Below are 26,599 nucleotides of genomic sequence, written 5' to 3' on the forward strand. Positions count from 1 at the left end.
CACTGCATCTCAGGTACAATACTGAGAATTTGTATTGGAAGTACAGGCAGGATCCTATCCCAAGCATCACGACACTGGTCCCCTAGGAACTTTCTGCAGTACCCTTCTGTTAGGATCCCTGAGATAAGAGAGCACAGGGATGCTGGGTCTCACCTCTTCCAGGAAGACTTCTTTGCTGTGAGCTCACTCCTCTCTCCCTTTCTTCTGGCCTCTGATGAAGCTCTTTGAATGTGTTTGCCTTTTATGGTTCTCTAACGGTATCAGGTGTGTTCGATTTGGCTCCTGAACTGTATCTGGAACTCTTTCAGTGAGAGTCATTTTACATACTTGTTTCTTGTTTTCATACTTTCTGTTTGGGCTCACGAGTTTACTTTAGAATCTGATGAAAGCAATATATGGTTTATATTCTAATGCGCCACATATTCAGCCTCCCTTAAAGCCCAACAATTACCAGGCACGGTAAGAGAACCCTTAACTGAAACACTGCCAAGCACCGTGAGCTGCTCATTCTTTGATCACGCAATTCAAAGCACAGGCATGTTAAACGACTCAAGTTTCCAGACGAGGCACCCGTGAGTTAAAACCGCAGTATTTTGTAAACTTGTCTCTTTTTATCAACGAGCATTTGAACTGTCAGCAAGGAACATCTCAAACCCACAAAGTTAATAGAAATTCAAGGAAATTCTGGTTTTCCTGCTTGGCTCCATATGGACTGGCAGGAAGAGAGCAGAGTGGAGCAGGCATGGGGAAGGAGTTTGTGCACAAGGAAACAGATTTGGGTCATTGCTCTTTCACTTTTTGTTTTAAACACAAAGTGAACTGTTTTACTGCCAGAATTTCTATTTTTGGTGAAAAATGGTCTTCGCCCTCTCAGAATATCAATGACCTAGGACAGATGACTTACTGATCAACTTTAGCAAAGCATTAACTCACTTTTCAGTAGCAGAGTTCCACCATATTTCAATAGGATAATACATTATATCTACATTGAAGAAGGGCAGAGGACAATGGCCTTGACAATTTCAACCCAATCCTATGCAAATGTTTACTCAACTGTAGAAGGACTACTGAACTAGGACAATGGGAGAATAACAGAGACTTTACTTCAGGAATCTTTTTTTTTTTTTTTGACAGGCAGAGTGGACAGTGAGAAAGAGAGACAGGTCTTCCTTTGCTGTTGGTTCACCCTCCAATGGCCGCCGTGGCCAGCGCACTGCGGCCAGCACACTGCGCTGATCCAAAGGCAGGAGCCAGGTGCTTATCCTGGTCTCCCATGGGGTGCAGGGCCCAAGCACTTGGGCCATCCTCCACTGCACTCCCTGGCCACAGCAGAGAGCTGGACTGGAAGAGGGGCAACCAGGACAGAATCCGGCGCCCCAACCGGGACTAGAACCCAGTGTGCTGGAGCCGCAAGGCGGAGGATTAGCCTAGTGAGCTGCGGCGCCGGCCCACTTCAGGAATCTTTTATCAAGCCCATTAAGTTGGAGAGCAAAGAGGCGAAGGTCAACGTTTACAGGAGAATTCTATGTTATATATTACTTTCCTTATTCTTTTGCTGTTTTGACCATAATTTGTGGCTTACCCTCCCCTTGGGTCTCTGGGGACCCAGGAAGCTCTGTGGATCTGTTCAGTCCTGCTATTTTCTTCTCAGCTTCTCACCTCTTCGATACTTGCATATTCTTCGTAGAAGCAGAATTCAAGTGGAAATCTGTTTGTCTCACTGGTTCTCTAGGACGAGGGGATTTAACTGACACACAGACTCATGGGGGTGCTTACTGCTCTTGCCAATTTATTAATAATTTGCTTTTTTTTCTACAGGCAGAGTGGACAGTGAGAGAGAGAGAGAGAGAGAGAAAGAAAGGTCTTCCTTTTGCCGTTGGTTCATCCTCCGATGGCTGCTGCAGCCGGCGCACTGTGGCCAGCGCACCGCGCTGATCCGAAGCCAGGAGCCAGGTGCTTCTCCTTGTCTCCCATGCGAGTGCAGGGCGCAAGCACTTGGGCCATCCTCCACTGCCTTCCCGGGCCACAGCAGAGAGCTGGACTGGAAGAGGAGCAACCAGGACAGAATCTGGCGCCCTGTCTGGGACTAGAACCCTGTGTGCCGGTGCTGCAGGCAGAGGATTAGCCTATTGAGCCATGGCGCCAGCCAATAATTTGCTTTTTAATGAATATAAGAAAAAACCCCGAGGGCCTGCACCATGGCTCACTTGGCTAATCCTCCGCCTATGGTGCCAGCATCCCATATGGGTGCTGGGTTCTAGTCCCGGCTGCTCCTCTTCCAGTCCAGCTCTCTGCTGTGGCCCAGGAAGGCAGCGGAGGATGGCCCAGGTGCTTGGGCGCCTGTGCCTGCATGGGAGACCAGGAGGAGGCACCTGGTTCCTGGCTTCGGATGGGCGCAGCACTGGCCATGGCGGCCATTTGGGGGGTGAACCAACGGAAGGAAGACCTTTCTCTCTCTCTCTCTCTCACCGTCTAACTCTGTCAAATTAAAAAAAAGAAAAGATCCCACATGAAAAGGGGATCTATCTTCTCCCCCCCACCCTTCCTTCCTTCTTTCTTCCTTTGTTTCATTTCCAGTTTCTTTGCCAACAGGAAGATGAGGCCACAAATGCTGAAAAATAAATGAATGTGCCTTTGGATTTTACAGACTCAGAGAACATGTCAAATGAGAAAATGGTCACTCATCCATTCCCTTTCACATGACCAATTAACAGCAGGTGCAAGTGTACTCCTTGTCCTGGTGTACCTTTTCACTGAATTTACTGGTTAAATTTATTTATTTTCACATCATTTGCAAGGCAGAGAGACAGACAGACAGACAGACAGACACAGAGAGCTCCTCCACATGCTGGTTCACTCTCCAAATGCCCGCAACAGTCAGGACTGGTCCTGGCTGAAGCCAGGAGACCAGAACTTAATCAGGGTCTCCCAGTGAAAGGCAGGGACTCATGGACATGAGTCGTCACCACTGTCTACCAGGGTGCACTCCAGCCAGAGGGTGGATTGGAAGCAGAGGAGCCAAGGAGTTTGACACAAAACTCAGGTGTCCCAAGGGGCCACTCAGCTGCTGCAACAAATGCCTGCCTCCAACCTTTTAATTTCAAAATAGGAATATTTCCATTACAGTTCAGTTGGTAAAGCCTTATTTTTTTGTACTTTAAGACTATAATTTCAAATTAATTTTAAACCGTTCATTTTAAAACAGCTCCAGAGTTTTCATTCTTTTTCTTCAGTTTTCTCTTTCTCTTCCCTTACCTTACCTGTTATCTCCATGTGAAAAATTATGCATGCTTAGTCTTCATTTTTTTATTTATTTTTTATTTTAATTTTTTGACAGGCAGAGTGGACAGAGAGAGAGAGAGACAGAGAGAAAGGTCTTCCTTTGCCCTTGGTTCACCCTCCAATGGCCGCCGCGGCTGGCGCGCTGCGGCCGGCGCACCGCGCTGATCCGAAGGCAGGAGCCAGGTGCTTCTTCTGGTCTCCCATGCGGGTGCAGGGCCCAAGCACTTGGGCCATCCTCCACTGCACTCCCTGGCCACAACAGAGAGCTGGCCTGGAAGAGGAGCAACCAGGACAGAATCCGGCACCCTGACCGGGACTAGAACCCCGTGTGCCGGTGCTGCAGGCAGAGGATTAGCCTATGGAGCCACGGCGCCGGCCTTAGTCTTCATTTTTAACCCTGTTGCTCAACTTGAGATTTGTCGGGCAGAAAGTCCTCTCCAATACAAAATTACCTGACCTAATATAAAATTATCCATATCTGGGTTTAACAGTGACAGCCCTCCTTGTGGTCAGAAGAGGAATGCTTCTCTTTTTAATTCCATACTAGGTTTTGGACCATAAAGCCACTAGTAAATAATGCTACTAGCTAATTATGTTATCACGCGAACTAAGAACAGGTGCATTAGAATATAACTTTTCTAATGATTCGATTCAATGTTATCTCCCTTGTTCCCCCTGGCTGATTAAAGAGCAGAGACAAGCCTATGAGTTAAAACAATTACTTAATCCTTGCGAGTGATGCAGAGAAAACTAAATACCCACATGCAAAAGGAAGAATTTGATGCCTTCCTTCAAGACCTAAAAATAAGAGCTAAGAAAGCTATAAAGCATCTGGCAGAGAGCCCTGGAAAAAAGCTTCCTGACATTGCCATTTAGAGCCAACGATTTCTTCAATGACACTGATTACATATAAAAGAAAAGACCAGATAAATTGTACTGCATTAATATTAAAACGTTTTATACATCAGAGAATTCTATCAAAGGGTAGGCATTTGGCCTAGCAGTTAAGACACAGCTTGGCATGCCTGCATCCCATATCAGAGTGCCCGGGTTCTAGTCCCAGCTCTACTCTTGATTCTAATGTCTTACTATTGTGCACCCTGGGAGGCAGTAGGTAATGGCTCAAGTTGTTGGATTCTTGATAGCCACTTGAGAGACCTGGATTGAGTTCTGGACTCCTGGCTTCGGCCTGGCCCAGCCCTGGCTGTTGTAGGCATTTGGGGAGTGAACTAGCAGAAGGGAGATCTGTCTTTCTGTTTCTTTGCCTTTCAAAGAAATACCACCCTCCCTTTAAAAAAATAACATTACCAAGAAAGTGAAAAGGCAGTAACCATATTGAGAGAAAATATTTGCAATTCATATATCTAATAAGGAACTAGTATCCAGAATACAGAAAGACCTTCTGCAACTCAACAACAAAACATCTTGATTAAAATAATGGGTAAAGACTCTGAACAGACCTTTCTCCAAAGAAGATACACAAATGACCATTAAGCACATGAAAAGACTCAAAATTATCACTAATAATTAGAGAAATGCAAATTAATATCACAGTGATCTACCACTTCACACTCATTAGAATATCTATTATAAAAAAAAGTTTGGCAGGCGCCACGGCTCACTAGGCTAATCCTCCGCCTTGCGGCGCCGGCACACCGGGTTCTAGTCCCGGTCGGGGCGCCGGATTCTGTCCTGGTTGCCCCTCTTCCAGGCCAGCTCTCTGCTGTGGCCAGAGTGCAGTGGAGGATGGCCCAAGTGCTTGGGTCCTGCACCCCATGGGAGACCAGGAGAAGCACCTGGCTCCTGCCTTCGGATCAGCGCGGTGCGCCGGCCGCAGCGCACCAGCCGCGGCGGCCATTGGAGGGTGAACCAACTGCAAAAGGAAGACCTTTCTCTCTGTCTCTCTCTCTCTCTGTCCTCTCTGCCTGTCAAAAAAAAAGTTCAAGGAGAGAGGGAGGAAAGAAAAGTGGAGGAGGAAGAAGAGGAAGAGGAGGAGGGAGGAGGAGGGAGGAGGAGGGAAGAGGACGAGGACGAGGAAGAGGAAGAAGAAGGGTCCCAAGTGTGGAGAAACTGGAACTCTTCTGCATTGCTGGCAGTGATGTAAAAGGATACAATCACTATGAAAAACAGTGTGACGTTGCTTATATAGTACGTTGATCAACATATCATCCACCTCTATATATACACCCAACAGAATTAAAGGCAGGGACTTGGAGACATTTGAACCCCTACGTTCATAGCAGCATTATAATAGCCAAAAGGTGGAAGCAACCCAAGTGTCCACTGCTGGATGACTACATAACCAAAATGCAGTATATATACACAGTGAAATATTATTTAGACTTAAAAAGCAATTAAATTCAGAAACATGCTACAACATACACAGATGAATCTTGAAGACGTTATGCTATGTGAAATAAATCAGACACAGAAAGATGAATGTTTTACCAGCCCATTTATAGAACATACCTAAAATAGTCAAATTCCCTGAGATAGGAAGATTAGTAATTACTGGGGCTGGTGGCACCGCTTTTCAGTTTGGGTAATGACAAAATTCTGAGGATGGTTGGACAAAGATATCAATGTGCTTGATGCCATTGATTAAAATAGTCAATTTTATGATATATATATATCCACAATAAAAGCCATATGCTTGCTGTGTCCTGAATGTTTGTGTCCTCCTAAAATTCACACACTGAGACCCAATCCCAATGTGGGCCTTTGGGAGGTGACCGGGTCATGATGGTGAAGCCCTCACAAATGGGATTTGTGTCTCATAAAAAAGCTTGTTTGCTCCTTCCAACATGTGAGATACAGCAGGTAGCACCACTTGTAGGAACCAGAGAGCAAGCCCTAACCAGATGTGACATCTGCTGGCCTCTTAATCTTGTACTTCCCAGCCCCTAGACCTGAAAAAAGGCACATTTTTGCTGTTTATAGGCCACTCAATTTCATGTGCTTTGTTAAAGCAGCCCAATCTAAGATACTCCTAAAAAAGTCACTGAACCCATTAGCGATTTAGAAGAGTACTACCCTGCCATGTACCATTCCCCTAGCATTGTTCAGACTTAATCTTCTTGGCTGCCTAACATCCCAGCTAACATTCAGAAGCTTTGAGACCAATAGCCTTTTATAATGACAACAGTAACAGCTACTTTTTACTGTTGTATAAGGTGCCAAGATTTTATACAAATGATACCAATAACTCAAGGTAATACACCATTGCTTTCTCTTGAGCCATCTTGCTGCTGTTAACATGGTGGTAGCTGATGGGCTTAAAACGGGGGTGAAGGGTGGCCTGGAAGAAGCAGTAACAGATGTTTGCCTGTCCTGCGAAGTGTGTGTGTATGTGAAAGTTTCCAGTAGAAAAATTAGCTGAGGGGCCAGCGTTGTGGTGTCCTGGGTAAAGCCACCACCTGTGACTCCAGCATCACACGGACACGGATTTGAGCCCCAGCTGCTCCTCTTCCAATGCAGCTCCCTGCTAATGTGCCTGGGAAAGCAGTGGGGGACGGCCCAAGAGCTTGAACCCCTGCACCCATGTGGGAGACACAGATGAAGCTCTTGGCTCCTGGTTTCAGCCTGGCCTAGCCCCAGCTGTTGTGGCCATTTGGGGAGTGAACCAGCAGATGGAAGATCTCTATCTCCCTCTCTGTGTGACTATCTTTCAATTAAATGGCTCTTAAAAAATTTGCTTAGCTTACTCTTTGATCCAGCATTTTAGGTGGTTTTTCATAAATAACTATTGAGAGACTAACTCAGGAGCTGCCACCATGGGGTCCCACGACACAAAGGGCCTTAGAGGGCAGACAACGATATAAAGCCGGGTAAGGACATTGACCTGTGCCTAGAACACTGATTAGTTGACGAGGGTGTGTCAGTGCTCAAAGGACCACTGTCTCCCAGTGTCCCTTTCCTTGAATTGGGGGAACACTCCATTTAAGCTGCACCTGCTTTCTCCAAAGAATCAGCCGAGCTGAGCCCTGTGGTGCCTCGTGGCCAAGAGGTCCTGGTCTCTCGCAAGGATTCGTGATTTTTCTTTTAAGCTTAGAGACTTTCTCCTGTGTGCTGATCACGGCTGGGCAGTTTCTGGTGTCTCAATGGTGCACCCTGCTGGAAGTGCTGTGCCCTGCCAGAAATGCCGTCTGTGGAGGGCTGAGCCATCAACAATGAGCCTGGACTGTGTGCACCGTTGCCAGCAGAGGATTCTGATCAGCCAGTTATCTGACCCTAGGGCTCAGCTCTTTTCTTGTTGGACATTTGTAGTGCACAAGGGGCGGGCCACAGGAGTCTCAGCTGTTATCCTAAGAATGCCCCCTTGCTCCAGGTGTTGCACATCAAAAACTCTCCGCCGTGGATTAAGAGCAGAGGTCAGCCCTCATGTGCATTTAGCAAATAGGGATTCTTTCTGATCACTCAGTGCTTTGAAGGGCAGGGGACCAGATGGATGCTGAGCTCTTGGGGAAAGTTAAGGCCCTGTGGGACCTGGGCACTTTTCTCTTTAAAGGGCAATCTCCATATCACATCTCATGCATTAAAAGGCACTCCGTATCCTTTTTCTTTGCTGTTCAAAACACTTGACAATTACTTCTCAAACTTTATTTTTGAAATTATTTGCCTGTAAATATTTTATTTACTGTTATTTCTCCAGTCACATGCATTCCTGTGAATTTTTGTGATGTGAGAAAAACTAAATTTATAAATGAAGAAAATGTTTAACATTATTATCTAATGAAGTTCTCATGATAAATGTTGTTGTTTAAACATGTACTTGGATTTTACACTTTATGTATTAAGACTTTTGTTATTTTTTACCAAAAAATAGTTCTCAGACCTTTTCAAAAACTGAGGCCCTGAATCCTTCCCACGAAAAAAATTGTACAGCCCGTTTGTTTTAATCTGAGAGACAGACATCTTCCATCTGCAGGTTCATTCCCCCTATGCCCTCAACAGCTGGAACTGGGCCAGGCCCAAGGTGGGAGCCCAGAGAACTCAATCTAGGTCTCCCATCTGGATGGCAGGGACCGACTACCGGAGCCATGACTGTTGCCTCCCAGGGTCTGCAAGCGCCGAGCCGGAGTCAGAACTGGAACCCAGGCATTCTGAGATGGAGTGCAGGTGTCCAGATGGGCAGCTTACTTGCTGGCCAAACACCTGCTCTTCTACAGTCCACCGTAGACATCCTCCTAGGCGGGTAGTCTTACCTGGCTCCTTTAACTCATCAGTCTTGTTTTGCACCACATACAATTGTTTTTTGGTTAAAATAGGATCAAATGGAGGAAATATGGCATGATTTAACCTAATAGTTTGGCTTACAAATATAACACATTTTGCCCCTTGAGCATGCAGAGGTAAACTGGAGCAACAAGAGTAATAAGAGCAGGGTGCTGTGCATGCGGTAGGTGCTCAGTGTAAACATTTGCTGAATGAATATGCACACGCACATGAGTAACCAAACCAAACACAACGACATAAGAGCTAAATTGCACAGTCCAGAATTGTGGTCATGGAACTTGTGGAATACATTCATCATGCAAAGCAGTTTGGCAATTACTTTAAAGTCTTCTAAACCAACAATCTGTGTTGAATTTTATTTTGTTTTATTAGCAAGAGGCTGGCATTGGCTGTGGGAGAAAACACTTCTGGCACAGCTCATGGCTGTCTCTTCATTAAATAAAAATGGAAACATTACAGGGGTTTATGGGGAAAAACAGGCATCGCAGACCAGAGAGAGAGGAGGCTTCAGAGGTTGGTAGGGTTTTCATGAAGCATGTTGCTTTTCATGTGCCAGCAAGGACTATCTCCAGGCAGGGCAGGATCTTACATTGGAAGGTCCTGGTGTTGTTTTTCTTCCATTTGAGCTCAGGGAACTCAACAGTTGCATTTTGGGGGGTGGGGGTGGGGGCTGGCAATCCTACAGAAAGAAAAAGATGATCAAATCTTAATAATTCATAGGACTGCCGTGTTGGGTCCAGCTGCTCTCCCTATTGCATCATGGTGTGCCACACTGTGCTGGGACTAGGATGAGGTTTAAGATATAACGTGCATATCTGTCCTAGAGGAGCATCCATCTTGTGCAGGGACAGTCACTGTGAGGCAGGCTGGAAAAGTGTGAAGGGAGCATTGGAGAGAGAGCTGATGGCTGGAGAAACTAGAGGGGGCTTCAGCAGAGAGGCTAACTGGCCCGAGTTTAGAATAGAGATTTTTTTCTTTTCTTCTTCATCTTTTTTAAAAAAGAATTATTTATTTATTTGAAAAGCATAGTGAGAGAGAGAGAAAGAGAGAGAAAGAGAGAGAGAGAGAGAGAGAGAGAGAGAGATCTTCCATCTATTAGTTCACTCCTCAAATGGCCACAATGGCCAGAGCTGGGCTGATGTGAAGTCAGAAGCCAGGAGCCAGGAACTTCTTCTGGGTCTCCCTCATGGTTGCATGGGCCCGAGAATTTAGGCCATCTTCTGCTGCTTTCCTAGGCACATTATCAGGGAGCTGGATCAGAAGTGGAGCAGATGGGATTCGAACTGGTGCCCATATGGGATGTCAGTGCCGCAGGTGGTAGCTTCACCCGCTATGCCACAGCACCAGTCCCTAGAACAGTTTTTCAACTGTGGATATAGATTATAATAACCAGGAGTTGGGTTTTTCCTCCTGGTCTTCTATGTGGGTGCAGGGCCCAAGCACTTGGGCCATCCTCCACTGCCCTCCCAGGTCGCAGCAGAGAGCTGGACTGGAAGAGGAGCAACTGGGACAGAATCCGGTGCCCCAACCGGGACTAGAACCTGCGGTGCCAGTGCTGCAGGTGGAGGATTAGCCAAGTGAGCCACGGCGCCGGCCTACTCAGCATTTAATTCTAGTTTTTTTATTTGTATAAGCTTACATATATTTTTAAAAAAGATTTATTTGTTTATTTGAACGAGTTACAGAAATAAAGAGACAGAGAGAGAGATCTCCCATGTGTTGGTTCACTCCACCAGTGGCCACAATGGCCAGTACTGGGCCAGGCCAAAGCCAGGAGCCAGGAGCTTCCTCCAGGTCTCCCTCGTGACTGCAGGGGCCCAAGCATTTGGGCCACCCTCCACTGCTTTTTCTAGGTCATTAGCAGGGAGCTGGAAAGGAAGTGGAGTATCTGGGACATGAACCCATGACCATTTAGAAACTGGTGTTGTAGGCAGTGGCTTTACCTGCTACATTACAATGCCGGTCCTCATAAGTATTTTTATAATTAGAAAGTAATGTAGGGGCCAGCACCGTGGCATAGTGGGTAAAGGCATCCCATATGGGCACCCTTGTAAGTCCTGGCTGCTCCGATTCTGATCCAGCTCTCTGCTATGGACTGGGATAGCAGTGAAAGATGGCCCAAGTCCTTGGGCCCCTGCACCCGCTTGGGAGATCTGAAAGAAGCTTCTGGCTTCGGATCGGCACAGCTCTGGCCATTGTGTCCAATTAGAGAGTGAACCAGCGAATGGAAGACTTCTTTCTCTCTCTCTCTGCCTCTGCCTCCATGTAATTCTGACTTTCAAATAACTACATAAATCTTAAAAAAGTAATGTAATTATAATGTATTACGTGATTATAGTTCTATTTAAAAATAAAAGATATTAAAATGACACCTGAAAGTACATATATCAGGGCAGTGCTGTGACATAGTGGTTAAGGCTGCTGCCTGCAGAGCTGGCATCCCATATGGGTGCCAGTTTGAGTCCTGGCTGCTCCACTTCCGATCCAGCTCTCTGCTATGGCCTGGGGAAGTGGTAGAAAATGGCCCAAGTGCTTGAACCCCTGCACCTGGCGTCAGAGACCCAGAAGCAGCCCCTGGCTCCTGGCTTCAGATCGGCACAGTTCCGGCCATTGCAGCCAATTGGGGAGTGAACTAGTGGATGGAAGATCTCGCTCTCTCTACCTCTCCTTCTTTCTCTGTGTAACTCTTTCAATAAATAAATAAATCTTAAAAAAAAAAAAGTAGATGTATCCATTTTCCCTACTCACTCAAGTTTGATCTTTTGTTTTCACAGGTAATCTAGCAAGTCAGTACAAATTAATGCAAGAGCTAGTTTTCAAATTAAATAACCCACGTGCATGCTTTTGTCCTTACTAACATCAAATGAGTTGTTCTCACCTTAAGCCAGTTTTCGTTTGGAGATTTCACAGGCAATCCCCTTGAACATAAACGGGCAGGTACACAAACACTGGCCATCCATCAGAAGTGCAGTGCCTCCGTTTTGGCAGGGGGAGCACTTTTTCGTGCTGAATTCATTGATGTAATCTTCAATTCCTCTCTCCAGATTCTGTCTCTTTTGGTGCGCATCTTTTATTTTCACAGGAATCAGATTATATATAGGGGACAGCTGCAAGAAAGCAAAGCATTTAATTTTAGGTCTTTATCTACTGATGGAGCTTGTAAAATGCTCTTTCTCAATCATGTATTTGTTGATTTACAAATTCACCAAAGGCTTATTGAATGCTTCCTATTAGCTGATATGATGTTATCTTTCAAGACTACATGTGTCATCACTTTGTTACCAAAGTCATGGTGTCTGCTATCATGGAGGTCACGATTATGGAAGGAAGGGGACTGATATTAATAAAACAATCACAGAGACAGCTTTAAGGTGGAAACTGTTATACATGAGATCAGTGACAGGTGTATGTGGTTTTAAAAGGAATAACTGCAGGATATGAGCTTTTCACTAGATAATTTATTGATATATTATTTTGTGATTGCCATGCACAGTCAGGCAGGACTTGAGAACACTAGACTTCAAGTGAACATGTGACTCTGAACAGTAAAGTCATCAAGGATGACTACAATGGACTAAAGACTGACGTAGGGTCTATTCCCCTCTCCTGGACAGAAGGATCAGCAGGACTCTTCCATCAATTTCGGGAACAGGAAGGTACTTCCCAGAACCCCATTCAACAAAGGCATGAAGGATGAACTTTCCTGCAGCAGGGAAGAATGCAAGAAGACTATTCCAGTCATATATTGCAGAATCTAAGAGGTTTCCATATGGAGGCAGGGATGGGAAAATGAATTTTAGTAAGGTAAGGAAAAAGCTCAGGAGGTCTATTGTACATTGTGGTACAAAATAAAATAAAAAGTTCCATGTATTGGAGGGATTATAACATATAGACAAACTTGTGTGACAGTTGTGCCTCAATTAATGATGAGGATACATTCTGAGAAATGTGTTGTTAGCGGATCATAGACCACACCTACAGAAGCCTAGCTGGCATAACCTACCACACACCTAGGCTATAGGGCCTGGTGCATGGCGTTCCTAGGCTATCTGAACAGGATGTTCCTGTATTGAATACTGTGGGAACTGTAACAGAGTGACATTTGTGTATCTAAATATAGAAAAGAGTAAAGTTCAAAGACAAGGAGATAGGAACTTTTCAGCTCTGTTATAATCTTATGACACTGCTGCTATGTATATATTCTGTCATTACCAACATATCACTATGCAGCAAGTGACTGCAGATATCCACTTAAGCAAACTGAACTGTGTGACCATACAGAATTGTTTGGATAAACTGCTAGAAGCAGAAGCTCTTTGGTAACATAGTACATTGAAACAAGAGACTACAAAACTTAAAAGAAAGAGGAATCAAGAGAGTCGAGATAACAAATTCTTGCAGAAGGAGAATGATGGGTTAAATCACGTGAATGAACCTTTCTGTAAGGACAATGAGAAAAGCTTAACAAAATAACCCCCAAATTAAGAATCGCTTGAAGGCTCTGGAGAACTAACAAAATAATACAAAATTATTGGGCTAAGATCTGAGTGGAAGCAGACATCCACAGAGATGAGCCCAATGTTTTAGGGCCACCAGTCCCTGTGAAATACTTCTTAAATCAAAAGAAAAGGTAGCTGGGACAAGTGTTTGATCTCAGGGTTAAGATACTTCTTGGGAGTCAGCGTTGCCGCTGGCATCCCATATCAGAGTGTCAGTTCAAGTACTGGCTGCTCTGCTCTGATCCAGTTCTCGCCTACTGTACCTGGAAAAGCCCAAATACTTGGGCTCCTATCACCCACGTGGGAGACCCTGGCACCTGGCTTCAGCCTGGCCCAGCCCTGGTAGTTGTGGCCATCTGGGGAGTACATCAGTGGATGGAAGATCTCTCTCTGTCTCTCTCTCTCTCTCTCTCTCTATTTTAAAATTTAATTGATATGAGTGAGGCTGAAAATCATTCCATTAGATTATTATTCATAGCCTTTGACTACATTCCTGCTGCACTATGTTTTTACTTTTTATTTGTTTAACAATTTAGTGGAACATTAAGCCTTTGTAATGTAAATTAAAATGTGTTATCGCAAAAATAAAAAAATATATAATAAGTATTTTTGAAAAATGCCTCTTGGGATAGCCACATCTCATGAGGAATGCCTGGTTCTGGCTCCTGATTCCAGCTTCCTGTTAATGTATACCCTGGAGGGATGTAGGTCATGACGGCCCAAGTAGCTGGGTCTCTGCCACCCAGGTGGATGGCCTGGATTGAGTTCTTGGCTCCTGACTTCTGTCTGGCTCAGTTCTGTGGGCATTTGGGGGAGCAGACCAGTGTTTGGGAGCTCTGTCTCTCTGCCTCTCAAGTACATAAATAAAAATATTTTGAAATCCCTTCAAAGTTTGCTCATAATATGCATTTTCATGAACTTTTGGAAGATGCTTCATTTGTATGGATTTCAAAAAGTTTTTGCAACCACATAACCCATCTTTCATTCCATGTTTTTCCCACAAATATTTTGAAATGCTCTCATATTTTCTTTTGGGGAAAGCAAAAATCATTCTAGGCATAAAGCTAACTCCTATAAGAATTTTTTCATTATAATATTCAGCCCATAACAAAAATAACTGGTATTATTGGCATATATGATGGCATATGACCATTAGAAATGATAGAGGCTGGCGCCGCGGCTCACTAGGCTAATCCTCCGCCTTGCGGCGCCGGCACACCGGGTTTTAGTCCCAGTCGGGGCGCCAGATTCTGTTCCGGTTGCCCCTCTTCCAGGCCAGCTCTCTGCTGTGGCCAGGGAGTGCAGTGGAGGATGGCCCAAGTGCTTGGGCCCTGCACTCCATGGGAGACCAGGAGAAGCACCTGGCTCCTGCCATTGGATCAGCGCGGTGCGCCGGCCACAGTGCGCCGGCCGCGGCGGCCATTAGGGGGTGAACCAATGGCAAACGGAAGACCTTTCTCTCTGTCTCTCTCTCTCACTGTCCACTCTGCCTGTCAAAAAAAAAAAAAAAAAAGATAGAAAATAGAAACAGCCTTGAGGGTTCCCAACAACTGAGTTATCAGACTTTCGGCAGACTTTGAAATAACTACTTTTGCATAAGCAGTGGAATAAGAGGTAAGACTAAAATCTTAGTAGAAAATAAGAAATTATTAACAACTGTCTTTGAGAAAGTAGAAATTATACCGACATATATAAATTAATGGATTAAATAGCAGATGTGATACAGCAGAAGCAATTTACATAGAATATAATGTTTGAGGGTAGACTTGGATAAATAAAAGATGACTACTATGAATCAATGTACCGTTGTGAAGTTATCAATATACCAAGAAGACATACAATTTAAGTGTGTATACAACAAATGACAAAACTTCAAGATATGTCTTAGAACTGACAGAAATGAATCAAGAAATAAAAATGTGTTTAAGAGATTTCAACGTTCCACTCTCTTTAATTGAAAGAGCAAATGCAATGAAAATCAGTATAAGGAAGTGTTGGCAGTGACACCAACCAATTGGCCTGCCTAACATTTATGGAACGTCTCCCCCAACGCTAGTGTCTCAATAAACTGAGAGTAACTGATACGATATCAAGTATGTTCTCAGACCAAAAAGAATTAATACAAGTAACAGAAAACCATTTGGAAAATTCTCAAATTTGTAGAAATTGATCAACACGGTTTATTTTTAAATAACCCAGTATCAAAGAGGAAGTCACAAAGGGAATTAGAAAAAATTTAAATTGAATGTAAATGGGCACACAAGATATCAAAACTTGTGGAATACAGTTATCAAAGTACTTAAAGGTAAAGTTATGACATTAAATGTTTATATTAGATAAGAATCCAACTTAGCAAATTAGAAACAGAAGAAAAAAATAAAACCCAAAGCAGAAAGCAGAAAATAGAGATGAGAACAGAAATCAATGAAATTGAAAGAAGAAAACAATGAGAGAGAAAAATCAATAAAACCAAAAGTTACTTCACTGAGATGATCAATAAAATTGCTTAATCACTAGCTGAAGTATTGAAACACAAAAGAGAAGATTCAAATTAATATATCAGAAATGAAAGAAGTAATGTCCTACAGAATTTACAGACAAAAATTCAGATAATGAAATGGGCAAATTTCTTGAATGACACAAATGACACAAATGAGAAAAAAACTGCATAATCTGAACTGTCCTGTGTCTATTTTAAGCACTGAATTATAATTTAAAACCTTGTAACAAAGAAGGCCCAGATGGCCTCACACATTTAAGGAATAAATAATACCAATTTTACAGAAACTCTCCCACAACAGAGAATGGAAGTAATCATTGCCAGAACATCTTAGGAGGTCAGCATTACTTTGATAGGAAAGCAAATAAAGACATTTCAGAAAAGCCAGCTAGAAACCAACATTCCTCAGGGACATACATGAAAATACCTCAACCTAACAATTCCTAGTGGAATACAACCTGGTTTAAATGCCACATTTGATCAATATTAATAAGTCAGCCAATGCACATTATAACTGATTAAAGATAGAAATCATGATAATTTTAAGAAAGGAAAATCCTTTGACAAGATTCAAAATCTGTTAGTGACAAAAATTCTAGGCAATAAAGGGAATTTCCACCACCTGATAAAAGGTATTTCTGTAAAACTTACATCTGACATCATACCTAATAGAGAAAGACTAAAGGCTTTGCTCTCATGCATAAGAAATATTTGCATAAGGACATATTTGCTTTCACCACTCCCATTCAACATACTGGAGATCCTGGACAATCCAATGAGGCAAGAAAATGAAATCAAGGACACAGAAATAGGAAATAAATAAAACCCTCTCTTTCAGATGACATGATTATCTAGGGAACTAAAACTCATGTTTCAAGGAGGAATACAAGAACTTTGGAAAATATCTTGGCCATGTCATATATAACTTTATAGGTAACCATATCCTGTATGACCAGCCCATCCTTCTTCTAGAGAAATGAAAAACATGTTCATACGAACTCTAGTGTTCAAATGTTTCTCCTAATATTATTCACAATCACCACAGAAACTAGAAACAGTTCAGCTGTCCATCAGGGAATGACTAGGTTAATCAGCTGCTACATCTGTACCATGGAATCTACACCATATTTAGGAACAGAGAAGGAATGAACTAGTCATCCATGTGACGATGTGGGTGAATTACAAGTGCCTAATGTTAAGTGAAATAAGCCACGCTCTAAAGGCTATGCAATTGCATTTGTGTGACTTCTGCAAAGGCAAAACTATAGGGACAGAAAGATCACTGGTAGCTCAGAAAAGGTGGTTAGGAGGGTGTGACTAAACATGGATGCGAGAGAATTGCCTATGTGGTAGAAATGTTTTGCATGTTGATTTTCATTGCAGTTTCTTATCTGTGTGTGTTTGCCAAACCCTGTACACTAAATAAGGGTAAATTTTACTACTTGGAAATTGTAACTATTTTTAAATATCTTATTACATTAAAATCTGCCAACATAGTGTTGATTCAAAAACAAAACATCACATCATTTACCCTGTATTTGCTAGATGTTACCCTGGTGACTGGAAAGATATTTTCTAAAATATTGTAGATATAAAAGTAAAACCCAAACCCTAAAGCTTCTGGATGCTGTACAGCAAAGACTCTTCAAGGCCTTGAGGTATGAAAAGACTTTAAATAGCACATAGAAAGCACTAACTATAATGGATAGATAGATACACTTGAGAATGTTAAAGTAAGAAGCCATCAACATCACAACTCACACAACACACACCAAGAAATACCTAAGAGCACTTATGTGGTATTATTGCCAAAAAATGTATAACCTCATTCTACTTAAAACCTAAGTTGGGAGACTGACAGGTCCTCGTCAAGGGTGTCAAGGTCATGAGAGATGAGGAAAGTCTGAGGCACGGCCATAGACTGGAGGAGGTGAAAGATAACAGACAACTAAATGCACCTGCAGCCTTGGGTCAGATCCTGGAACAGGAAAACAGACAGTAAGGGAAAACCTGCGGAATTTGAGGGAGGGCCACTGTTCAGCTGAGTAGGCAGTGCTATTTTTATGATTTTGATTAGGAATTATTGGGTGAAGCATACATGTGAATTCTCTGCTAGTTTTGCAATATTACTGTCTATACCAGTCGTGCAATTTTACTGTGTCTCAAGTTATTTCAAAATAAAAAATACACAAGATGAATCTTTCAAGAAAATGTCATTAAGAGGGTAAAAATCTTTAAGTACAAGAATATATTCGCAACACTTGAGTTAAAATAGGCTCGTACCCAGAAAATAAAACAAACTTCTACAATTGTCTATGGGTATAATTTTTCATGAATTAGTATACAGGATTCAGATTTCAACTATGACATATTTATCCGAAAGAAAGAAACCTCTTACCAACACTGCCACATTGGCACAAACAACATAAACATGGGGGATAGTTATTTTGATTTTTTGAGAAAAGAAATCTGTCTTGTTTTACCCTTCAAAGGAAATCCAAGGCCAGATAATCTGAGATACAAGAATACAGAGGCACGGAGGAAATACAGTCTGGACAAACGACAGTGTTCAAAGAGATACACATGAAGGATTTGCATTGGCAGCCTTTTCAGAGGAGCCTCAAAAATGCCACCAAAGAAGTTTCCTGAAGAGCCACACCTTTCTCTGATGATCTTTGGCTTTCAATTGAGTAACACAACTGCTTTTTCTCCCATAAAAATTAACTCTTTAACCTTTCTGTGATTTGTAGTTATATTTTCAGTGGATATATTCCATCATGAAGCTTCTAAAATACAAATAAACTGATAACAGTGTTTCATGTGAACTACATTTATATTTCTTATAGACATTCAAAATAAACTCTACACATAAAACAAATGTAGTTTGTTGATACAATGAGTATTATTTTCTTCTCAATACAAGAGAATTAGAATTATTATTTTCTTCTCAATACAAGAGAATCTCACTGTATTATCACAGCTGTAGCAGTTCTAACACAGACTGGTACTATAGTCGTTTAAAATACCAACATTTAAACATTGTTACCCCCTGTTACTCCAGAAAGAGCTGATGTTTCCTAACACGCAGTGCCTGGGAGAATGGGAAAAGGACTGAGTGTGGAAAAGGCAAGATGGGGCAAAGGCAACACAAGCAAAGTTCATGCCAGAAGGATCCCTCCCATTTGCACAGGATGGGTCACAAATTTGGCCATCTTTTCTAGAGAACTGTGTATAACACAGTTGAATTTAATGATTTCATGCATCGAAGAAAACTCACCTGATTTCCAAAAGGAACAAATGAGATTAAAGAGTAATTTTTCCTGTGAGTTCTTATAAAGGGAGCAGTGTATTAGGCAACATCCTTTCAGGAAATAAAGCAATTGGTTACATAACTTTGTTTCTTATAGTGCCAAAACAAAACTTTACAGGAAGCCAGTGTGCTATAATGTAGCTATATCTGTCTTGCTGCTATCATTCTAGAGGAAATCATAAACTTTCTATCTCCCAGGCCATCTTTAACAGATTTAATTTCTCCCAGCTGACTTTTTTATAACTACTTTGTAGCCTTACATCTCAGAAAAAATGAAAGTGCAGCTCTTGTGCTGAGAGAAAATGCAGAATCATTTGTGTTAACATTCAGGCAAGCTAGCAGTAAGATTCACATACTTTCATGAAAGTTGAAGACCATGAGAAGAGTAAATACTTTAAGAAGGAGCTAGCCTATGTCCTTTGCATGGAGAAGAGCCAAAGAAAAGAAAAAATCTTGGGCTGGGCTAAGACATTCCCCAACAAGTGTTTTGGGTCTGCTGAAAGTACCCAAAAAAGGGGAGATTCAAAGCCACAGATGCTTCATAGAGAATGGCCATACTTAGTCTTGTTTGGAATATATTATTCTCCAAGTAATTTACTTAGAACATATCATTAATATATTCATACAGGCCTTAACTTAGGGCAGTATAACTTCCTGGTCTTTCCTTCAAGATAAAAGTATTTACATTACAAATACCTAAATAGCTGATTTAATTTGCTGCAGAGGATTAAATATAAACCAGTGTAGAGTTAGGTGGGGAAAGGTTCTACCAATTCTTTAAATAAACAGGACAGCCAATTACTTTAACATGAAGGCCATCCCCAGTGTTTGAACATGCCATCCACACAACAGAATGCTTCCTCCTAGCAAAGCATGAATTAGTGGTTATAGATCATGTAATTGCTGCTTGGAAATAGCTATCAGTTAAGCAAAGGGTCACTTCGATGGGCTTTACGAGCCCAAAATGACTTGGAATCTACTTCAAGGTCAACCTTAACTAACTATGGCTTATGTTTCCTCAGGGGTTTAAAAGCCATGCAAAGTCAATGAAAACCACAATATTTATTGTTTTTGGAACTTTCTCTATAAAAAGGCAAATTGAAAAAGTAGTCTATGGGGCACTAACTTTTGCTGACATTTCTCTTGGTAGATCATTGACATTAAAGACCAGGCTTCCAATTATGAAAAAAAGAAATGGACACAGATATCACAGATATTGTAGGTGGAATTCATGCTAATCGACAGATCTGGGGCAGCAAACAATGTCCCCTAAAAATAGGAGAAGTTATATTTTGCATCGAGCCAGCAGGGCTGTGCCAAAATAGTTTTGGAAGGTTTTTTAATATTTTGGTAGGTCTACTTGTAATCATTAGTAAAAGTTTTATAAAAATTAGCTCTAGGACTATATTAAGGTCTCCTCAGAAAACCATGTTGGATCTGTGTAAGGACCCAGTTGAACGTGGTTGGTAGATAACACATAAGCTACTTTAGATGTTCACCTTGACGTACACAACCACCTCAATTATCAACTCTTCCATTATTTAAATATTCCAACAGATTTAGTTTACTGAATTCAAGACAATGAATTTACATAGATTTAAATTTAGTAAAATTTAAAAATCTAAATTTAAATTTATTTATTTAAATTATTTATTTAAATTTAAAAATTTAAAAGGGAATCTTCTGTTTAATTTACTATCTGGTCATACTAATATGGCCAGCATTTTTTTCCTCTTTGTTTTGCTTTTGGACTAAAAATATTTGAAGTTATAGAAATAATTTCCTATATATGAATGCCTATATTTCTATAACTTCATGAGAGACTAGATTATAATTTTTGTGTTTTTTTTTTAAGATTTATTTATTTCTTTGAAAGGCAGAGTCATAGGGGCAGAGGCAGAGAGAGAGAGAGGTCTTATGTCCACTGGTTCACTCCCCAAACAACTTCAACCTCTGGAGGTGGGCGAATCTGAAGTCAGGAACCTGGAGCTTCTTCCAGATCTTCCACATGGTTGCAGAGGCCCAAGAATTGTATCCATCTTCCACTGCTTTCCCAGGCCATTAGCAAAGAGCTGGATCAGAAGTGGAGCAGCCAGGACCAGCACCCATAAGGGATGCCGGAACTGCAGGTGGAGGCCAGAGTTCTATCCCCTTAATTTTTGTTTCTGATTTTTCTCAAACTAAATGAGATATTTTTCAGTGGCTTCACTCACCCTTAAAACACATTACAATAGAATAAAATAATAAAGTTCTCCAGTAACTAGTACTATGAAAAATATCAACACTCTGTGATTCCAGTTCAACAAACTTGAATTTGACTGAAGGGGCAGTCCAAGACAAATATGACCTATGAGAAGATAACTGAAACATACCAGGGAACACTGAAAGCTATAGAAGGAGGTAGAAAAACCACATGTTAACAAGATCAGGAACAAATGAAGCAAAGAAAAACAGTTTTTAGTTTGTTTGGGGGAAGGAAGATGAGGATAAATAACACTGGCATTTAAACCTTTACAATTACAATATTACCTTTTTCCCCTAGGAATAAGCGATCAACTGTGAACTCCCCAAGAGTTTATAAGCTGAACACTACTATAATCATCCTTGGTCTTAGTTTCCTGGAAACCACATGAATAGTCCTTTCTTAAGAATTATATCAGAGTTTTCCAGTGTTGGGAGTGGTCCTAGTGCCACATGAAGGCCAGGGGCCACCAAGGGCAGATGGAGGTCAAGTGGCTATTCCTGGGCACCTATTCTGGGTCAGTTTGTGCTAGAGGCTCTGTACAAGAAATCTTACTAAATCCTCGGGATGAACACAAAGACCTGGGGAATTCTGAGTTTTAGTAGTCAGGAAACATCAGACATCTAGTGAGGAACAGAGAAAGGAACCCAGCTGGGGCTGTTGGGTAGCACACTGTGCCTTCTTTCTGTGACCTCTCTCTTCCCACAGATGAGACAGGAGTGCATTTTGCAAGCTCACATCTCTCTTGGATAGAGTCACCTGCTCGTCTGAGCCAATTACGACATTCAATGAGAAAATGATATAATCTTTTATTTGGAAATAGTCATTCCAATGGCAGCTGCTTAAAAGCAGTGTTTTGAGGATGGCAGCCAATGTGGTTGCAGAAAAACCTTGGGAAAACATCAACAGGGAATCTTTCCCCACCATGACACTGTGCCTGCTCATTGTTGCCAATGGGAAAGGCAAATTGGTGAGAATTTGAATGGGAGCTTGTTATGTACCCACCTTCGAATCTTTATTTCCTTTTTCTGACTTACTTAAAAAATCCTTAAAGTGTACTCATTTTTCTGCAGTTAATCATGCGAAAAAGACAGTATTCCTAGAGTTTAAATACCTGGGAGCCTCAGTTCTTCAGGGATGGACTAAGTGGCTAGATATTAACTACAATGAGCAGATGTTGGGAAAGAAAGCTAATTTTTATTTTTATCTCATAAGTAAAGAAAATAGACATTGCTTACTTTTTGATTGATGAGCACTGGAGCATCACTTAAGGAAGAGGCCCAATTGATAAAGTCCGTCACGTCAACCATCTTGGCTTTGGTGAGAAGCTTTTCTTTCAATTCAAACGCAAATTTTTGGGTTCCTCCTCTTATGAGTGAAATCACATCATCTATGAGGTTAGCCCTGGTGATGTTTACTGAGAAGAAGAAGAGAACTTAGAGAGACGCCTTTGTAGTTCTGTGATCAGTCACCAAGAATGATATCTGTGCATATTCATTGAGCATTTTCGGTATGGTCTGGTGTACTTACTGAATTTTAATTGTAACTGGGAGTTGTGTTATGTTTTTGCCCCAAATTTCCTTTATTTTATTTTATTTTTTTAACTTTTATTTAATGAATATAAATTTCCAAAGTACAGAATATGGATTACAATGGCTTCCCCCCATAACGTCCCTCCAACCCGCAACCCTCCCCTTATCCACTCCCTCTCCCCTTCCATTCACATCAAGATTCATTTTCGATTCTCTTTATATACAGAAGATCAGTTTAGCATACATTAAGTAAAAATTTCAACAGTTTGCTCCCACACAGAAACATAAAGTGAAAAATACTATTTGAGTACTAGTTATAGCACTAAATCTCAATGTACAGCACACTAAGGACAAAGATCCTACATGAGGAGTAAGTGCACAGTGACTCCTGTTGTTGACTTAACAAATTGACACTCTTGTTTATGGCATCAGTAATCACCCTAGGCTCTTGTCATGAGCTGCCAAGGCTATGGAAGCCGCCTGAGTTCACTGACTCTGATCATATTTAGACAAGGCCATGGTCAAAGTGGAAGTTCTCTCCTCCCTTCAGAGAAAGGTACCTCCTTCTTTGATGACCCATTCTTTCCACTGGGATCTCATTCGTGGAGATCTTTCATTTAGATTTTTTTTTTTCCCCCAGAGTGTCTTGGCTTTCCATGCCTGAAATACTCTCATGGGCATTTCAGCCGGATCTGCATGCCTTAAGGGCTGATTCTGAGGCCAGGGTGCTGTTTAGGACATTTGCCATTCTATGGGTCTGCTGTGTATCTCACTTCCCATGTTGGATCATTCTCTCCCTTTTTTGTTCTATTGGTTAGTATTTGCAGACACTATTCTTGTTTATGTGATCCCTTTGGTTCTTAGTCCTATCATTACGATCAATTGTGAACAGAAATTGATCACTGGGACTAGTGAGATGGCATTGGTACATGCCACCTCGATGGGATTGAATTTGAATCCCCTGGTATGTTTCTAACTCTACCGTTTGAGGTAAGTCAGCTTGAGCATGTCCTGAATTGCATATCTCTTCCCTCTCTTATTCCCACTCTTATATTTAACAGTGATCACTTTTCAGTTAAGTTTCAGCACTTAAGAAGAATTGTGTATTGATTACAGTATTCAACCAAAAGTATTAAGTAGAACAAACAAACAAAAAATACTAAGAGGGATAACATATTAAGCTGCTCATCAACAGTCAGGGTGAGGGCTGATCAAGTCACCGTTTCTCATAGTGTTCATTTCACTTTAACAGGTTTCCTTTTTGGTGCTCAGTTAGTTGTCACCTATGAGGGAGAACAAGTGGTATTTGTCCCTTTGGGATTGGCTTATTTCACTCAACATAATGTTTTCCGAATTCCTAACAGGGATCACTTTTCAGTTAAAATTTAAACACCTAAGAATAATTGTGTGTTAATTACAGAGTTCAACCAATGGCACTAGAACAAAAAAAAAATACTAAAATGGATAAAGTATTACATTGTACATCAACCATCAGGACAAGAGCTGATCAAGTCACTGTTTCTCATAGTGTCCATTTCACTAATTTCTAAGGACAACTTTTATTAGTAATTATAGACTTTTAAAAAATAAGAGTGGTACAGATATTTAAATATATTGATAATTCACAGTCCATATATGCATGGGAACTCAGCATGACAGGGTATACCATATAACTTTCTTATTAAAGACTTACATTCATAATTATATTTTGCATTGACGTGCTTACCAACTTGATATTATAAAAAAAACCAATGTCCCAAAAAGAATAATATGAAAAGTAAAATTTCCTTCTACCCCAAAATTCAATGTCTCTTTCCCCAGGTTATGTCATTTTTAACAAACTGCTGTGTGCTTTTTAGAATTGTGAATTTTTATAACTGCCAAGGAATTTCAAGATGAATCAATGCATATGAAGGGTCTTCTAAAAGTTCATGAAAAATGCATATTATGAAAAGACAATGCATGGATTTCAAAATTTTTTGCACCAAAATAAGCTTACCTTTTAATTCTATTTTACATGAACTTTTAGAAGCATCCACATGCTTATACTAAAAATATATTTTTGATAAAGTTCTATACTGATTTAATGCTAAGGATGGATGATGGATTTTAAGTGAGGAGGAAGACTTCACTGGAGATAGAGTTTGGGCCTTCCTATTAGTCAATGGATGTACATAGTACTGCCACCAATCCAACTTTGATTAAAATTAGTCAGAGAGAGAGCAAATTTTGCCACCAGATGCATTTCTACCCTTGGGAATAGAACTCTACAATGGCCAATGTGAATGGTGCCCCCTGGAGTTGTACACTGCAGAATTGACACAACAGTGATGCTGATGAAAATATGTCCATTGGCTATTTGTGTCTACGTTATTTTGGAAAGAAAATTATAAAGATTAAACAGTTTTAAAGCACTTTGAGTTTTTCTAAATAAAGATGGTAGACAATAAGACAGGTTCATTGTGAGAGGGTTTTACTCACCAACATTTGTAATCCAAAAAGTTAGGATGTACTTACCAGCATTACCATGACCACTCTTTAAGCAATTGTTTTTATTTGCTTGTCCTGTGAGCGAAAGCCCAGCAGATTTTCCAGGGATATTCAGAGATAAATCTAAATCAAACCCAAGGCATTTCTTTATGTCATTCAGCTCAATCCCTGTTTGAAATATTTATTTGGATATTATTAGAAAATGCCTATCAATGAAGATAAATTTTAATTTTGCTGTTTAGTAAGAAACTTACTGAGATTTCTAGAAATAATCATTGACTTCAAATGCTAGATCAGGTGTATCTTGCTTTGTCCTCATATTAGAGTTCAGTGACCTTTTTTGACTGTGCCTATTAACTTAACGGCACAGGACATGTTAAATTCCCAGAAAGGATGAGTTATAGGTCAGATAAGGGCAGTTATAGTGAATCCCTTTATCTTTAATCTCATAAAACGGGGCAATGATATCTAACACGTAGTGAATGCTTATGACATGCTTGACATCATTCTAAGCATTTTGTTTGCACTAATTGCTTTGAAAAAAATATTTGTTATTTATTTGAAAAGGAGATACCCTAAACAGCTGGGGCTGGGCCATGTTGAAGCCAGGAGCTCAGGGTTCCCATATGACCTCCCACAAGGGTGGCAGGAACTCAAATATCGGAGCCATCATCTGCTGTTTCCCAAGTGATTAGAGAGCTAGATGAGAAGTGGAAGATCCAGAACTCCAACCAGCATTCTGATATGGGATGTGGGGCTCCTAAGTGTCAGTTTAGTCTGCTGAGCCACAGCCTCTACCCCTACATTAACTAATAGTCTTCACCGTGTCCTTAAGAGATAAGAACTATTATTATGCTAATTTTATAGATGAGGATTTCTAATCACAGAGTATGTAAGTAACGTATTGATAGCTCAGCATCTACCTAATAAGAAGCCAAGTTGGGATTTTAACCCACAGCTGTCTGACTATAAAGCATTTCCCTATGAGAGTATCAACTTCATAATTGTATCATAAATGCATCAACATCTCCTGATCCTCTTTTGGAAGACTGAATTCATCATTAAGGTAACTAGCACTATGCTTTGAAGAGATGACTTGTACACATGAAACCTATTTTTGGTTTTATAAATGCTAGTTAGTAGACATCAGTTTTGGAGGCTGACTCATTTTGGTGTGTGGGAAGAACAGCATTTTCTCAAAATCCATCTTAGTGTCTATTCTTCAATTTTTAAAAGATAGTGATTCCTTTACCTTAAGGGTAAATTGTCCATACCTCAACACATTGACCATATCAGTTTCTATTCACATTTTTCATTTTTGCACACGCGTGCGTGCACGCGCACACACACACACACATGTGATTATGTTTCCTGGAAGTCAGGAAAATGCTTTATGAAAAAAAAGTCAAATGCTTTATGAAAAAGGAAAGGGAGAACTTAAGTTAATCACAGGGTTCAACCATGAATTTTAGAAGTAGACACCTAGGGGCATTCATTCATCCAATGAAT

At 41.1% G+C, this 26,599-nt stretch overlaps 1 protein-coding gene across 3 annotated transcripts in view; it reads right to left on the minus strand.

Annotated features, from left to right (window-relative positions):
- C9 (complement C9) overlaps positions 1-26,599 on the minus strand; it is a 222,970-nt gene that overhangs the window by 151,863 nt on the left and 44,508 nt on the right. The window contains exons 8-11 of one of the 3 annotated variants that reach the window (XM_089312520.1): positions 25,118-25,258; positions 22,307-22,485; positions 11,396-11,624; positions 2,580-2,611 (exon numbers count right to left, since the gene is read on the minus strand). In XM_089312520.1, coding sequence (XP_089168646.1) covers positions 11,397-11,624; positions 22,307-22,485; positions 25,118-25,258 — 548 coding nt within the window. In that variant the 3' untranslated portion in view covers positions 2,580-2,611; position 11,396. 3 annotated transcript variants of the gene reach the window in all.

Source organism: Oryctolagus cuniculus, chromosome 14, assembly GCF_051225735.1.
Source record: "Oryctolagus cuniculus isolate XC-2025 breed Fujian yellow rabbit chromosome 14, ASM5122573v1, whole genome shotgun sequence".
NCBI classification, from domain to species: domain Eukaryota; kingdom Metazoa; phylum Chordata; class Mammalia; order Lagomorpha; family Leporidae; genus Oryctolagus; species Oryctolagus cuniculus.